A 15,983-nucleotide genomic window follows, 5' to 3' on the forward strand; every position below is an offset into this window, starting at 1 on the left:
CCTCCGACTGAAGCTTCTCCCTGACTGTTTTCTCTTTTACCCAGCATGGGATCTGTGGTCATGGTGATGGCAGCATTGGTTCATAATGATGGTTTCAAAGCCTCATTTATGTTTGTCTTTCTTTCTGTGTTGGCTCTCCTACAGTGTGCATTGTTGGAAATGTGAATGCCATAGAAGCTACAGCTACATAAAATATAACCAGGGATACTTGGCTGCTAATCACATATGACATAATCTTCTTGTGTGCTGGTTTAAACGTCTATGTATGTTGGCCTTCTCAAGCATTTCCCATTGTGATTCGGACTTGTTTCACCTGTTAATGACCGTACCTAAAGAGTCTGAAGTGCTCTCAGCTTGGTTTATCCAGGGCTCTGATCACTGAGACTGGCTCTGTGATCCTGTGCTCACCATGACAGCTTATCACAGCAGATCACACAAACAACCCACCTACTCATCAAACTATAAAGCATGGAACCTCTGTCTGTCTGTCTGTCTGTCTGTCTGTCTCACACGTAATCCCTCTATGGTGACCATGGGGAAAATGGGGAAGCAGACATAAACAAAACTGGGGTTGGAATGCAGCAGTAACAAAAAACAAAAACAAAAACAAAAGATGGTTAAATGAGTCTGGATAAGTGAGAAGGTGCGGTCAACACAGTTTTTCTTTTCTGTTGCCAGAGCTTGGGGTGAGATTTTTCGGTTCTGTCAACAACATTATGCTAGCTAATGTTAGCCTTAAGTGGTAGAATACAAAATGGAGATTAGTGTGGTGCAATATCTCAATGTAATGTGTTGAAGTGAGAGAAAAAACAACAAAAGAAGATTAAGTGAGTCTTCAACTGGGGAGGCGCATTTAGGTGAGATTTTAAGTTTCGCCAACAGCAGTGTGTTAGCTATCGTTAGCCTCAAGGGCAGCACCGTCAGCTGCTCCAGGATGCCTCTCTCATTGGTTGTTGTGGTACGGCTCGTAAAGCACCGATGAAATCATCCAGATTTTAAATATTAAAAATATCAAACACGTTTGATATTGTCGGGGCAGCCCTGATGAGTCTGTGAGCTGTTCAGGGGGCTTAAGACTGGATCTGTAAACCCCTCACATTACCAGATTATCTGTGCCAAACAGCATGTTTTTGAACAGGCATTGCACTAATAAATTATAGTTCAAGAAATCAAGGTGAGGTTATGTTTTTGTCAAGACAGAGTGCACTGCCGTGTTGTGTGTGCTTCCGAAGTGAATGTGTGCACGGGAGACTCACTAAACATTGCACTAAACAATGTAAGATTACATTGTTAATCTTGTTTTATTACTTTCACCGTGTGAAAAACACTGTACATGTTCAATGTGCAGAGAAACAAAAAAAAGACAATGATCAGGATGATGTAGGAAAGAAGAAAATAATGAGGAAGGAGAAGGAAAGAGATAAAAATAGGAAGAAGACAGACACCTACTGTAAAAGGAGGAAGAGTGAGCAAAAGACAAAGAGTAAAAAGCAGAATCACAGGCTCTCCTATCGCTGAAATATTCCTGACAACTCCCCATGGCTTCATCTTCCACAGTTCTAACTTTAGTCAGATTCACGGAGCTTGTTCTCCGTGAGGATGACGAGTCCTTAAGTTTCAGCGTTTCTCCAGGCTACTACACTCAGAGGGATCAGTGATCACACAGACACATTTCCATCTCTGACAGAGTATCTGATGTCTCCTTTTCCTTACCCACAAAAGATGTTCCTCATTACAAAACCTTTTTAAAAGAACGGCTTGTGTTACAGACTTGTGCGGAGGTACAGGGCTGTGAGTGTGAGAGATGCCGAGGATACATGGGCGGAAGTGGGAGAGGGCGAAATTCAAGGTTAAAAAATATGAAACTCTGTGAATGCCCATTCTTCTACTATCAACTTAGAATAGCAAATACAACATCATGATAAATTAGTCATCATGCCTTCTATGATAAATTGTAGCGTAAGAGATGAATGACTCAGTCTTCACTCTAAAATCACTCCAAAAATCAATCCTTGTATCAAAAGCAATGTCCTTCACTGCCTTATGCCTTATTATCAGATTTATGTTGATACTACACATAAAATCCCAGAGGATGACACGGTATATCATTTACTGTCCCGAGTGGTGTCTTCTTGTAAGGCTGGACCCCAAACAAGCTCCAGGTGGTTAGGGAAGCCTGCATGTATCCTGAGAGGTGAAACGGAGGGAAACAAACAGTCCCTTATTCCTTTGCTGTTGCTTTATGCTTGTTTATCACTGTGAGTGCATAGTTTTTTGAATGTGGTCTAGATCTTGTCAGTGCTCCTTTCAAATGGATTAAGATGACTGCACAGTGTGAAGACGCTGTAGAAAGAATTTAGTGTCTTTTATAAATGTACTTTTATGAAACTAGTGATGGCAAAAAACAGGATTTTGAAAAGTGAAGGTCTGCAGACAGACCGATGTTGAACAATTCTGCAAAACCACAAATCAGCTTCAATACCAGTTTAAAAAGAATCTTATTTTCAATATTTGTGCACATTAGCTACAGTTATGGCTAAGGAAAGATTATGGTTATGGCATTAACGATGGTTACAGGTGCAATATGTAAGAGTTTCATTTGACATTAAACATTCAAATTTTTACGAAAATGATCAAAAGCGTGTGAAGAAATAACAGTTTGACATTATAATGTCTGAAGTTAGCATGCAAACCAGCTAGCCCCCGCTCTTCTGGGTCCAAAGTTCCTGTGTTAGTGGTGTGAACATCAACACATCCCGAGCTCCAAGTTCAGACCGCTAGCTGCACGGCTAACTGAACTAACTAGCTAACTAAGCTGCAACAGTTGCACCCTTAAGGTATGGAGATCATCATCCATTGTCATACATAAATGACTAAATAGGTTAATTGTGAGTGATTCCCAAAATTACATTTATCACCTGAAACAATATGACAGTTGCAATGTAGCAGCGACAGACATTCAGGACCTTCTTCCTACACTCACAGTTGGGTTAGATTTAGGAAAACATAAGAGGTTGGCTTCCAACAACTGTGTTACTTATGTAAATTAAGTTATGAACGTGCCTATGCTACATACATAACTTCAGTTACGTAATGTGTGTGACGCAACTTAACTACATTAGCAACCCAACCATCCATCATCTCCTCCCGATAAGGACTTGTCACTCCGACTTCCTCCTTTGCTGCCGTAATAATTACTATGGCCACTAGAGGACCCTGCCGAACATCAAGCATATATGGTCATTTTTCTAACAAAGATGGCCTGATGGTATGGTTACTGGCAACTTTAACACTCAGCTAAGGTTAGGGGAGTATCTTGGTTATGGATGATAAAACAATGAATATTAATTGCATCCCCACCTCCAAACCCTTACTTTCCAACTCGCTACGTACAGTATAGGACACACTACTTCCTGTGTTAACACAAAATTGGATGCAAACAGGGAGGTGCAGAATTGTCCAATATGGATGTAATTTGTAGGAATGCTGATCTGGGGGAAACTCTGACCTCGCATTAATTTGTCCATTACCAGGGCTGGACGTGCCTTCCATACTCTACGATGGAGAAATGCTGATCAGCATGTTGGTTTTTATCGTGAACTAGTCGATGTGGTCTCCAAGTTTTGCTGATTCATAAACAGGAGGATTCTGCACAACCTAACAGCACAACTCTGTCACATTTACTGAATTTCCAATAACAGAGAGGGCAAAAATGTTCATGATTTCAGCTTGAAATGCAATTTCACCTCAAGTCATATTTCAGGTTACTATTTCACTCGACCAATCAGAGTACAGGGTACGGGGGGATGAGCAAGAAACAGGTCTGCCAGCTTCTTGTTCCGTCAGCCAGAGATTAGGAAAAGGTGATTTAACAGACTTTGAAATTAGTTGAACGGACAGAAGGCTAATTAAGGTGGACTTCATTTTCCACTACATATTTAATTCCATGGCACAATTTCCACCTTAATTTGACAAATGAGTAAGAGCAGACTGGGCTTATATGTCCATAAATGTGTGTGTGCGTGCGTGCTGCATGAGCTTACGCTGATATGGAAAAGCAAACCTTCGCACGCTCGCACACACAATTTCCTCTTACATTTCACCTGCTTGACTTTTAATTTCCACGCACTGTACGTCTTCCACACTTGTCCACGGGCAGAGGGATGATTCAGAGAGGGAGGAAGAAGAGAGGGATGGATGGAGGGAGAGACACAGATGAAGAAAACTCTAAGGCTCTTTTGCCGTCCCCGCCTTCAGCCTCTCAGCAGGCTCTTACCTCCTGTGGCTCTGCTGCTCCACAGAGACATGAGCTGACATCAAAAGTGCTGCTATAAAGTACACACAAACACGCGCGCACACACACAAATAATATTTACCTCCTGTGCTCTGCTACCCTCCGTAGACATAAGCTGATTACCCTGAAAATTGAAAGCTCATATGCAGACGGTGAATCATGTGCTCATAAGCGTTCGGAGACGCACACATGTAGCAGCGAAAAACACACTCACAAACAAGACAATATTTCCCTGAGAGGGACGCAGACCCGCGCTGCGCACGACCAAAAACTCCTAATACTTCTCACACACACACATCATTTTACTCTGAAGATGAAAGGCGCCAAATTAAAGGCTCTGCATGAGCCTACCCTCCCTCCGCAAATCTTTCTCTCTACACTTTTTCGGTCCGGGTCTCTCTCATCCCTCATTTTCTGTCTATCACGATCACCAACTCTGAGGTGGCGATGAGAAATCTGTAGAAAAATACAATGGCTCCCTAATAAGATAAGACTTAATAACAGTTATTTTTATTCCTAAGGTTCCAACAAGCAATTTCACAGGGTGTTGGCTTCCAATAGCAGCAGGGAGATGAAGGCTGAGGACTTCAATACCCTGGAATTACCTGGCACCCTGTTAATAAACTTTTCTGCGCGGCAAAACTGTTTTGTGATGCACACACCATAATGGATCTGTGACTGACCAATTATAGAGGCGCCTCTCATAAACATGAGGGAAATTCAAGGTTCACGCTTCCCTGACTAGATAGAAATCAACAATCTATTACTCTAGATATATAATTTAAATAGAGTCCAGCAGTGGCTTGATTAGCTGAGTCTGTTGAAACAACAAGGATGTGTGTAATAATTTTTATATACTATAACATTTGAGACAATACATTTCTGTACCATTTTAACTCCTCTCCAACTTAATGTCATTTGTGTAATGTAATTATAAGGGCAGGCCAAAATTCCACTAAAAATCTTGTGCCTCGTTGTTTCATTCAGTTTAAAGCCGGCAGTGATGATGTAAAGAAGCTTTTTTATGATTTCTCATCATTAGTATGTTTAGTGTTTAATCTGGTATTTTATAGTAGCAGAATTATCTGACATGTCAGTGACAGTCTGTGCACCGTTTTGATCCAGAATGAAATACATTGATGATTCCAAGGCAATGGATGACTTTGGTTGTCTGCTGACTTATCTTCTAGCGCCACAAGCAGAAGGCTGTTAGCCCGGCTGTGATTCTTTCAGCACTGATATATTACTTTGCAATCAGTTCAGTTGCTACAGCTTAGACTGTTATCTTATTCCTTGTTATAGGGGGCGCTTTAGTAACCTCTATCAGTGAAAAGCTCAACATTGCTGTTTTGGATTTTTGTTTCTCCTCATGCAGGTCAGAATGCCACATTATGTGCAAATCAAATTAACTCCACTTTTCCTCATTTGCAGTGGACAAAGTTTATTATCGGCTGCAATCTACCATCCCTCCAATCTAGGTCAAACTTTTTGCACTACTGGATAAAAGCTGCCAAAGGAACACAAGAATTAAAAAAGTCATGCTGTGATATGCCCGGTCATTATTGCCAGCAGCTTTATGTTATTACTTCTTATAGTCCCGGAGCAACCACCAGGACTATAACATACTGGTGCCGTTGGACACAGTTGTGGCACTTCACCACTAACTCTCACTAACCACTGTGAGCTTCGGCTATAGTTAGTGCTTTGAGGGACCTGTGCGGCTGAGTTATGAGTATGGCCACACTTAATGCTCTCATTACTAACCGCCATCCACTTTGAATATGGCTCGACTGTTTTTAAATAACCCTCGCTGGGTTTCGAGAGGTTGACTACGGTGGCCCCATGCAGAGCTCACAAACAACAGCTTGGAGCTTTAGGGTACATGAATGTAAACAGCGTGGTGCTAATGTGGCCTTACATTTACAATGTTTGTCTTTCATGGTCATTAACAGAGTGGGGGGTGAATTATTTCTGTTTGTTTGTTTGCTTGTTTGTTTATTAAGATCCCCATTAGCTTCTGGAGTAAACAGTAGCTACTCTTCTTGAGGTCTGCATTATTTTCATTAACAATACTTCATTAATGAAATTACAATACTTATTTTCAGCAATAACAAAGTAGCATGTGAATATTTATTTTATCAATATTATTGCATTAACTATGTCACGTAATGCTTTTCAAAAAAAAAAATGTGTGTGCATTGTTTTTTTTTTGTTGCTGTTGTTTTAAAGAATTTATCTACACCATGCCGACCTCACTAAACCAGCACAAAAATAACAAATACCAACATAAACACCCACATATCACAAACGCTGACAAAAGTAACATTTGTATTTTGGAAAAATGAGACAGCTGACATAACAACTTTATCTACTTTATCTACTCAGTCCAGCAAGGCACGCCTGGAAATATGGGCAGTCGCATAGTTCCAGCTTTCCTCAAAGGTCTAGGCTGTTTAATGGTTCTGGAGCATCACACTATTGTTAATAAAAGTGGGCAATTTTAATACAAAGTCGTAACTATTTCAAAATATCGAGATATTTATAGTGTATCGCGATATAGCCAAAAAATATAGGGCCGTATCGCCAGCCCTAATTGTACCCATTCACATCAAAGACAAAAGCCAGATGTGAGCTGGTGTTAGTGGGGTTTTTTTGTGCGGTGTAAAAGGAGTACAACTTATTTCATTATACTTTGAAAGTAACTTGCTCAACACTGGTTTTGTGTGTTCGTGTCCCTGCATTGCTCATTTTTGCACTCAGTTCAAGTACTTCATAGAAAGTTGACGAAAACTTTACAGACACAGATGAGAGTACGTGATGTTGCGATACATTTAGTCAGTACCACCCACCTACTGAATCAGCTGCGGATAGAAAAGATGCAATCTTCCCTTTTATGTTAGCTTCGTTTTTTCTTCCTTTCTTTCCTTCCTCTTCGTTATCCTCATCAGCCTCCCCATCTTTTCCTCTCCTCCGCTCAGTTCGCTACACCTATCCGTTTGAGTTATCAGTCGGCCTGCTAATGACCGCCAGGCTGTCTGCCTTGATAATGGGCTAACAATGTGAGATAATGAGCTAACAGTGGGCTGTTACACAACTGGGCTGCATCACACTTGGCTGATGGCAGTGTGCTGTATGGGCGCGTGTGAAAAGGAGAAAGAGGTAAGCAGGAGTTAGATTGGGGATTAAGAGCTCAGCCCGGGCACCAAGACTCCCAGACATCATCACAAAAATAATTTACTTATATTTCTGTTGCTGGAAAACACATTACTTGAACCAGAGTCCCTAAAATGAATAGCTACTCAGCTAAGCTTCCAATCCTTTTGTTCCCCTCCACGAAATAACTGACACTCACCACCTACTCTGCACATTTTCCAGAACATAATGATGTGATTGATGTGTGTGAACAAGCAGAGGAGGGAGTGAAGCGCCATTCAGACAGCCATTGTCAATCATGCCAGGGGCAGCTAAATCTGAATGAGTGGTTTTGTCTCTCTGTCTTACTGTAAGTCGATATGATATTTTAATTAAACAATCTCTACGTAACACTGCAGACCTTCGCTAGATCAGTGACTCCTGTAACAAGTTTTAAACGCTGCAGGTACTAAATGTATCTGTTTCTATGAACACCCAATCAAAAGCCACCGTTCTACTCGAGCATTTTAAATGCTTTGCAGTTACTCTGAATGTTTTTGACCTTGAGTTAACAGCTGGATATGCCGTATGGTAATCTAAAGTGGAAACTGAGGGAGTTTGCGCTCATTGCTTCCCACGGTGATGATTCTGTGAGCAGGGAAGGACTTTGCACGCTAACAGCTGCTCATATTTGCACTTTGCTACATCGTACAGCTACTCTACATATCCAGTTTGGCTTCAAAGCCTGGTGACACAAGCACAATTACAGGCTTTCTTTATTATAAAGCAGGTTCATGTGCCATAGGTCTTCTGAAAGTATCAAAATGCGCAGTCTATAGGGAATGTGCACAGCCCATATTTAGAAACCCTTAATAAAAGTGTGAACCTAAAATTAGCATATTATGCAACCTTTAAAGCTAACTAAAACGTCTTCATTGTCGTTAAACTGTTTTTTATAAACACATCACAGTTTGTCCAGTTGGTTGTGGCATGTGTACAGACTCAAAGCACCACACAGCGCTGCGTGACGAGAGTTAAACTGACATTTAACAGAGCTCGGTTAACGAAGTCACTCTGGCAATGATTGCAATCTTAATGTGACCAAGATAACCTGATTATGTCTTTAACTTGGCAGTTGCCCTATTATGACTCTAATTAATGTCAACTGTTCATACCATTCACTGATCATACTCTCACTAATGAACAAACTGTTGTGAACCTCCAATACCGTAAATCCTAATAGACTAATTTAGGGCCTGCTGCGAGGAAAATACTGTCAAAACCATTCACAGATAAAGAGCATATGTAAATCTTTAGTATTTTGTGCCAGCCTCAAGTCGTTCATGTCAAAAGTTTTAGATGCACAGAGGGGCGTCTAAACGCCTGCCACAGGTAAACGCTCAGCCCTAGAGGAGTGCAGAACGTGATCAACATATAGAGGTTATTTTTTTACTCGTGTTTTTGCTATCGTATCCCAACTTCATGCTATCTTCCTCAGAAGCATGATGTTTAAAATATAGGAATACAAAATGCACTTGTTCTAACTTTAAAGAAAAATAATCAATAAACAATTTGGTTTACATACGTTGCTTTCCTGGCTGCACAATAATTAAAATTGATATATTGATGAAATATGTATGTTGCAGCGATATAAATACTTTGCATTAATCTGACTGATGTGGTGGATCAGAATGCTGGCGTTTAATATGCCTGTCAGATTACATCTGGCTCATTAGCTGTTTTGCACATTATCTCCATTCTGTCAGCCCTGTTATTCGCCCATATAATCTAATGAAGCAGAGATACCATGAAATATTAGATGATAAAAATAATTTTCTAAACCAAGCAGCGAGGGAATCGCTACAACATCAGCTGCAAAAGACCGAATCAGAAAGAACACCCAGAGAATCACCAGTCTACGCTGAATATCAACGCTTTGTTACAGTGCCTCAGCGAAAATCTGCAACATACGGAAATCTCGTTGGATCTGAGGCCAGCGCATAATCCACAACTGTTCCGCCGCATTGTTCTACAAATCTGAGTGCTGTGAATACAAAGGTGCTTCACTGGACTGAAGACAAACACGTCTTATTTCAGAGGGGAGCTAGCTGACAGGAGCTCAGTGAATGATTGGCAGCAGAACAAAGAAGAAAGAAAGTTAAAGCCCACCAGGAGGGAGGCAATGCATACACGTCTCGGTGTATGTGCGTATATACTGTATGTGTGTGTGTAGGCTTCTCTGATTTCTCAAATTATGCACGTACTGTATTCATATTCTGCGCACACATACACACAGTGGCCCACACACAAGCTTATTGCAGCTCGAGCTCTGAAAGCTTGAGTGAAATACCGACCATATATTTCTCTGCCTTTCTCTACTGTCTAACACTATGCTATGGTTTCTCAGGTGGTTACGATGATCATATAGTTTCAGCCATGGGAAAGCTTGAGAACATCTCTCTCTTCAACAAAGCCTCTTTGTGAGTCATAAATATTACTTTCTGAACACCATGAATGTAGTTTTTATCAAATATGGCTTGAAAGGTGGCTCTAAAAAGTTTTCCTTTTTGTGGAGCAAGGCAGCTTTCATCAGCTTGGATTCACAGCACTTGGAATTGATTCTAACAGCGAGCCAGAGTCGCGGCCAAAAACTTTTCAAAACATCCGTAGAAACCCTCTCAAGGCACTCCAGCAGCATTATCCACTTCTCTGATATTGATATTCGTGTTCAGTATATTGAATACAATCCCCTTCTTTTCCAACAGATTATTTAATACACTACTTCTGGCAGAGCTTCTGAGAAATGATGAAGCGACGATGTGATAAGATACTGGTGCATTTGGCAAAGCTGAGTAGAGTTCTGAATGTTCTCAACATCAGCCTAACAACAGAGGATTGGATTACAATGTGCCCAAGGAGTGCTTTTAGACGTATGTAAGGTTTTTAACTATGTATTGATGTTTTGTTTTTGCAGTCTGGGTTCAATTTTTACTACTTACCCTCATGTTTGAGTGCCCCCTTGCTCCTCACAACAGCGGTACAAGGGGTAATGGTTGAAATCTCCTCCTATGACCTGCCAGTCTACACTGATATTAGAGGAGCAGTACCAAGTGAAGCAACTCTGCTGCTAGACTTTAAAACATTGCAATATGTCAAAAATTGGGACTGTCATGCACAATAAGCAACTAGAACTAGAGCTACATACCTCTACTAGGGCCCAACAGTCCCCATTAGTACTTACTCGTAGCTATCAGCTGCCTAAGTAAGCGTGATTATTTATATATATTTATTTATGCATTATTCCCTGAGAAAATGTCAAAAATGAATTATCTTGCTTCGCTAAAGAAAATGAGAACAAATTCCTGGATCATTTACTTTATCTGGATCCGCACCAAAAGTCAATGGGGTCGAGACCCATCCTCCATCCAAGTTTCGTGCATGTCTGTTCAGTAGTCTTGATGTAATCCTGCTGACAAACCAATCAAACAACAAACAAACCAGCCAACCAACCAACAAGCCAACCAGCCGATCAGCCAACCAACAAGTCAACCAACAAGTCAACCAACCGACCAACCAACCGACCAACCAGACAACCAACCAACCAACCGACCAACCAACCAACCTACCAACCATTAGGCACTTTTTACTGAGGTGGTAAATCAGTTTGATGTCTGCTCTAAGAAATCTCTGTTACAGGGCCGTGTAGCTCTAACGCCTCACCCTACCATCTACCCCAACAAGAATAGGGACACCCTAATTCATGTGCAGGTAGGGCTAAGTGGTGTCTAGATATCCTTTAATAAACTTCCTGTACATTGATTTAAAACTGAGGACATTTTGGCAAACAAAAATTATGAATCACTTAAGACAACATTTTCTTTTGTAAGTTTAATGAGGAATCAGCGTCTTTATACATCTTCTGGGAGGACAGAGGTCTCTCCAATCAGGTTGCCATTTTTACAAAATGAGCCAGAAATGATCCAAAGAGCAAAAGATGTATTGCTTGAAGGAGAGACCTCTAATCTAATGTACCACAGGATGCAGAGATTAGGGGGCTGGGGAGGGCGGGGGTGACTTACTGCTGACAGCACAGCAGTGATGTGATGTACTGGGCTGAATCTGTACACAACTGCATTAGGCTTACATTACACTGATTGCACTAAACAAACTCAGGATAATTCTCCTTCAGATAATTAATACTCAATTTACCTACAATCCCTAGAATTTGTGACAAAGCCCTGAGCCTTCAGGGTGAATCGAGGACAACCAGCGAGTATTTGTACTTTTCAAACAAATAAATCTGAAACTCAGTCGACCTTTTTGTGACATTGTTTCCTACCTCCAGGATAGATGCCTCTTATTCCATTTGTTCTGGGGAGTCAGGCCTCGTTTCCTGCGGCCCATTGTCACCTCTCCGTCAGAAACATCTGGCAGGGAACATCTGGGTGTTTTCATTAAACCCAATGTGGCTTGGTCTGAAGAGGAGAGGACAGGATATTTGTGTCAGAGAGATGCTTAGGCTGTACTTGTAGCCTAACCCTAATACATTTGGGCTCTGTCCAGCCAAACTACTAACTCTCCCACATGACACCCCATAAATAAACAGGGCCACATACCAAACACTCCGGTCTCCTTCAGCCCTCCGAACTTCTGCATGGCTTTGATGGCCTTGGTCAGGGCCTCCTTGGTCTGAAGCTGACCAGTCACTGGGTCAGGGGGCGGGAGGTAGCCAAACTTACTCAGCCAGTCCTGGAAGGGAAACAGTAGACACAGAGTTCACGAGTTATCCCCGGCATTTCAAAGACTCCAAGTATCCCAGAGAGGGTCTGACACCTGTTCATGTTTACAGTCTGTGAACACTGTGTCTAGCACATTCAGTTTATGTGTGAAGCAACTGTGAGTTTGTAAGTTGAAAATTGCTCTTTTTGTCTTGTTGTTATGCTTGAGCTACACATATTTAGGAAGATTTAAGTCTTTGTCTATGAGGCACAGGGTGTTGCTGATGGAGTTTAACAGTTTCATTTACAACACAGATAATCAGGAGCAGAACCTGGTCTTGATTTCAATTATACAAACGTCATAAAAATATTACTGTCGTGCTTTTCTCGGAAAGCCACAACGCTGTGTTGAACAGTGAACAGGTGCACCCATTATCATTCTGCTACAGGGGAAAAACACTCTTGTTTGTATTATTTCAAACCAATCACAATTACAATCACAATCACAATCACAATCACATCCTGGGCTTGGCACCGCCCAGGACGTAGCAACAGTTCACCATCAGCATAGTGACGAGGGAAGCCTCTTTTGGTGGAAAATCCTGGCTGGTTAGGGTAACTGTGTTGTTGGGTGTTACTTGCTTGTTTTCTTGGTTATCATTCTTGTGCGTATTTACTGTGTTTTAAGTTTTATCACGCCATCATTGAAAAGGAGTGCATGCCCTCAATGAATGACTTTAATTGACATTTTCAGGATTGAAAGAATGTAGCTGGGTAGGTCGACAAGAGAAACAAGCACAATCAGAAGCCATGTACTGCGTTATATATAAAGGTTAACACTGCAGGTCCATTTTCATTCGAGAGCGATGCAGTTGCTGCCAATCAAAGCAGCCCGGCTGACCGCATTGATTAGTTTTGATGTGTGTACAAGCTGACTGATGGATGCATCTGAGCTGCAACTTGAGGGTTGCTCTGTCTGTCTTTCTGTCTGTCTTTCTGTCTGTCTTTCAGTCATTCTTTCTGTCTTTCTTTCTTGCTTGTTTTCCCCCGAGATCCTTCTTTGTCTTGTTTCTCCCCTTCATTTCTCTCAGCTCCACCTCCGCCTCCTCTCCCCCTCTTCAGCATCTGACAGCCAGTAAGGGAAGGCAGATATTAAATAGGTTTTTGATCAGCACTCATCAGAGGTGAGTGACATGGATCGATAGCAAGTCATTCCTTTTGTACTGACAACACTGGGGAAATCCAATTAACTCAATGACTAACTCTGCTGATGTTTAAAAATCTCTGCAGAGGCCTTGGTTAAGGTTTACATGGAAATTGAATTGACCCTCAGCAGAATCAGGTCGGGATAAGAAAAAACAATTTCCTGAAAGATTGTTAAACTGTATTGCCAGGGGTAAATGGTAGAGGTCAGATAATTTGAAAGAAAGCAGGGAAGTTATAATTGACTCACAAGGGTTACAAGTGACAAGGTTACCACTATACAAAAGTTTGCAGGCATTGCAACATAAGTGACACTGTCCTCAACAGCATCATGAAAAGAAGTCAGATGGGACAAGGAACATAACGGGTCAGACATGGGGTCGGCCGGGGTTGCGAGGGTTAGGGTTAGTTTCCGCGGCCCGCTTTGGGGCAGGGCTGCTGCGGCTTGGCCCTGCTCTGGAGCAGGTCCATCGCAGGCGTGGCCCGGCTCGGCTCAACTTAGCACAGTAAAACTGGTAATGGAAAAGCAGATCAGCGCTGCTGATTGTGTTGGAGGCCCATAACTGAAACTTAATGGTGGGCTACGGGTCAAAGCAAACACTTATTGTATCGTTTTGCTAAAATTCAAAGTGGCTCTAGGATCCCATGTTCCCTTAATTGACTTACTTCCTTGAATGTGTCACTTCGCTTGATGTGCTCAGATTATGAAAAATAAGAACTTGTGATCCAACATATTTACAGAGTATTTTTAGCTGACAAAGAAATAAAACAGCATAAATATTTACTTTAGTTTGGTGGATAATTGAACCCTATGGCAGGCAAACTTAGACGGCTCCACTTAAAGACATTTTGGGATCTCTCACTGTTCAGTTCACCTCAAAATAAAGTGGTTTATCTAAACTGTTGGCTTGATTACAACTTGTCTGACATCTCATTTGTCTTGCCCCGTCAGACTTTGTTGAAGCAAAGCTGGCAAGTGATTTCTTTGCAAGTTCCATAAAGTTAGAATCAACCAGAAATCTTTACATCAAACTGAACAAAGCGTATGTGCATGCACATCTGTGTGAATGTGTAAGCACACAGACAAGAGGAAGATTAAGTTCTTCTCCGGAAGCAAGGTGTGCAAGTGATGGATTACATCTGTGCTGTCTACAAAACCGCAGCTCCCTGTTTTCACCCAGACTCATAAACTCACTACATCAAACTTTTTTGTGGAGCCAGCATCTAATTTAAACCCCGACATCGTAGCTCACGGGAGGGGAAAAAAGCTGTAAAACCTGCCAACGAGTTCAGTAACATGCTGAACACTGCTGAATTATATACAGGGATGTCACTGTGTTGAGGTGAGATTGGATGTACTAGGCGCAAGTTCAAATGGAGGAACAAAAATATCAAAGAGAGGCGGATAAGGAAAACAATAAAATTAACCACACTTAAAGTAAGATGGCAACATCGCCCTTTCACAGACGATGACAGTGACAGTTGTAAGAACAAAGCAGGGAGAAAGAGCAAAGTTTGAATAATTTACATGCGTCTCAGTTTAATAAACCAAAAAATGATAGTGTTTTCTCCCAAGGTCTTCATCCTTGGAATAAAGATAAGGGAAATAAATGAGTGGGAGACGAACAAAATAAAAAAGTCTGGCCCGCACAACAAATAACTGGCAATAAGAGGATACAGATGACTGACTGTTCTTGAAACCTTGTTAAGATGCCCACACACACACATGCACATATACGTACACAGTATGAACGCACAAAAAATGATGTCCAACACCTGTGTGTTACTGTGTTAAGCATCCCAAATGAGAAACCCTTTTTAAAAGCCTTTGATGCTACAGTGGTGTAAGTTGTCTGCCCCAACGATTGCAGCAGTGTTTTGATTGCTGTGCTGCGTTCCGCATAAAATCAGAACGTTGACTTTTGAAAAACTTCTATTGCCAGAGTCGTGAAGCGGAACCAGAGAACATCTTGAATAGCATAGTGTAGAGTTCAAGCACCGCTTCAAGCAACAAAACAACTAATTATTCATTCAGGAAAGCTGAGAGTTTGTGAGAGAAATATAAAGGAGACCAGACGAACAAAAGTTTGCTGTCAAAATAATAATAAAGACTTTAAGGTCATCTGGAGAGAACGCAAACAAGAAAAAAATGATCTTCGATTTTTGTGTTTTATTTGTCTTGACACACACTTCAAATTAAGGCTACCTTCACAGTTGCACGGTGGCCCTGAGGGTCAAGGTACAACAAGATTTCGGAAAACACAACATTTAGAAAACATGACATTCCGAAAAATACAACAACTTTTCACAAAACACATCAATATTTTAGATGTTTTGTGCAATGCAGTTGTGTTTTCTCATACTGTGTCTTCTGAAATGTGTTTTCTGAAATGTTGAACGAAAAAGCGTTACGGTTGCACATGTCATTTTGCAATAAATGTAGAAATATTTGTAAAACTAACACAATACTACTCATTGATTGAATAAACTCATGAATTGTAATCAAGATTAGGGAATGGTCAGATATCATGTTCATCTATCATCACATCTCCACTCATTATCAGTGCAACCTGTCCTTAAATGTGTACAAATGACAGAGAGACACGCTCCGGTGAATGCAAACATTTGTCGGATAA

The 15,983-nt window shown here is 41.2% G+C and overlaps 1 protein-coding gene across 1 annotated transcript in view; it reads right to left on the reverse strand.

Annotated features, from left to right (window-relative positions):
• Window positions 1-15,983, reverse strand: part of LOC311275182 (matrix metalloproteinase-17-like) — a 78,255-nt gene that overhangs the window by 34,610 nt on the left and 27,662 nt on the right. Inside the window, exons 2-3 of the mRNA XM_084383491.1 lie at window positions 12,043-12,175; window positions 11,766-11,901 (exon numbers count right to left, since the gene is read on the reverse strand). Of these exons, the coding sequence (XP_084239617.1) occupies window positions 11,766-11,901; window positions 12,043-12,175 (269 nt within the window). The remainder of the gene's footprint in view (window positions 1-11,765; window positions 11,902-12,042; window positions 12,176-15,983) is intronic.

The sequence above is a fragment of the Pagrus pagrus genome, assembly GCF_965226575.1.
Source record: "Pagrus pagrus genome assembly, chromosome: 19".
In the NCBI taxonomy this organism is placed as follows: Eukaryota; Metazoa; Chordata; class Actinopteri; order Spariformes; family Sparidae; genus Pagrus; species Pagrus pagrus.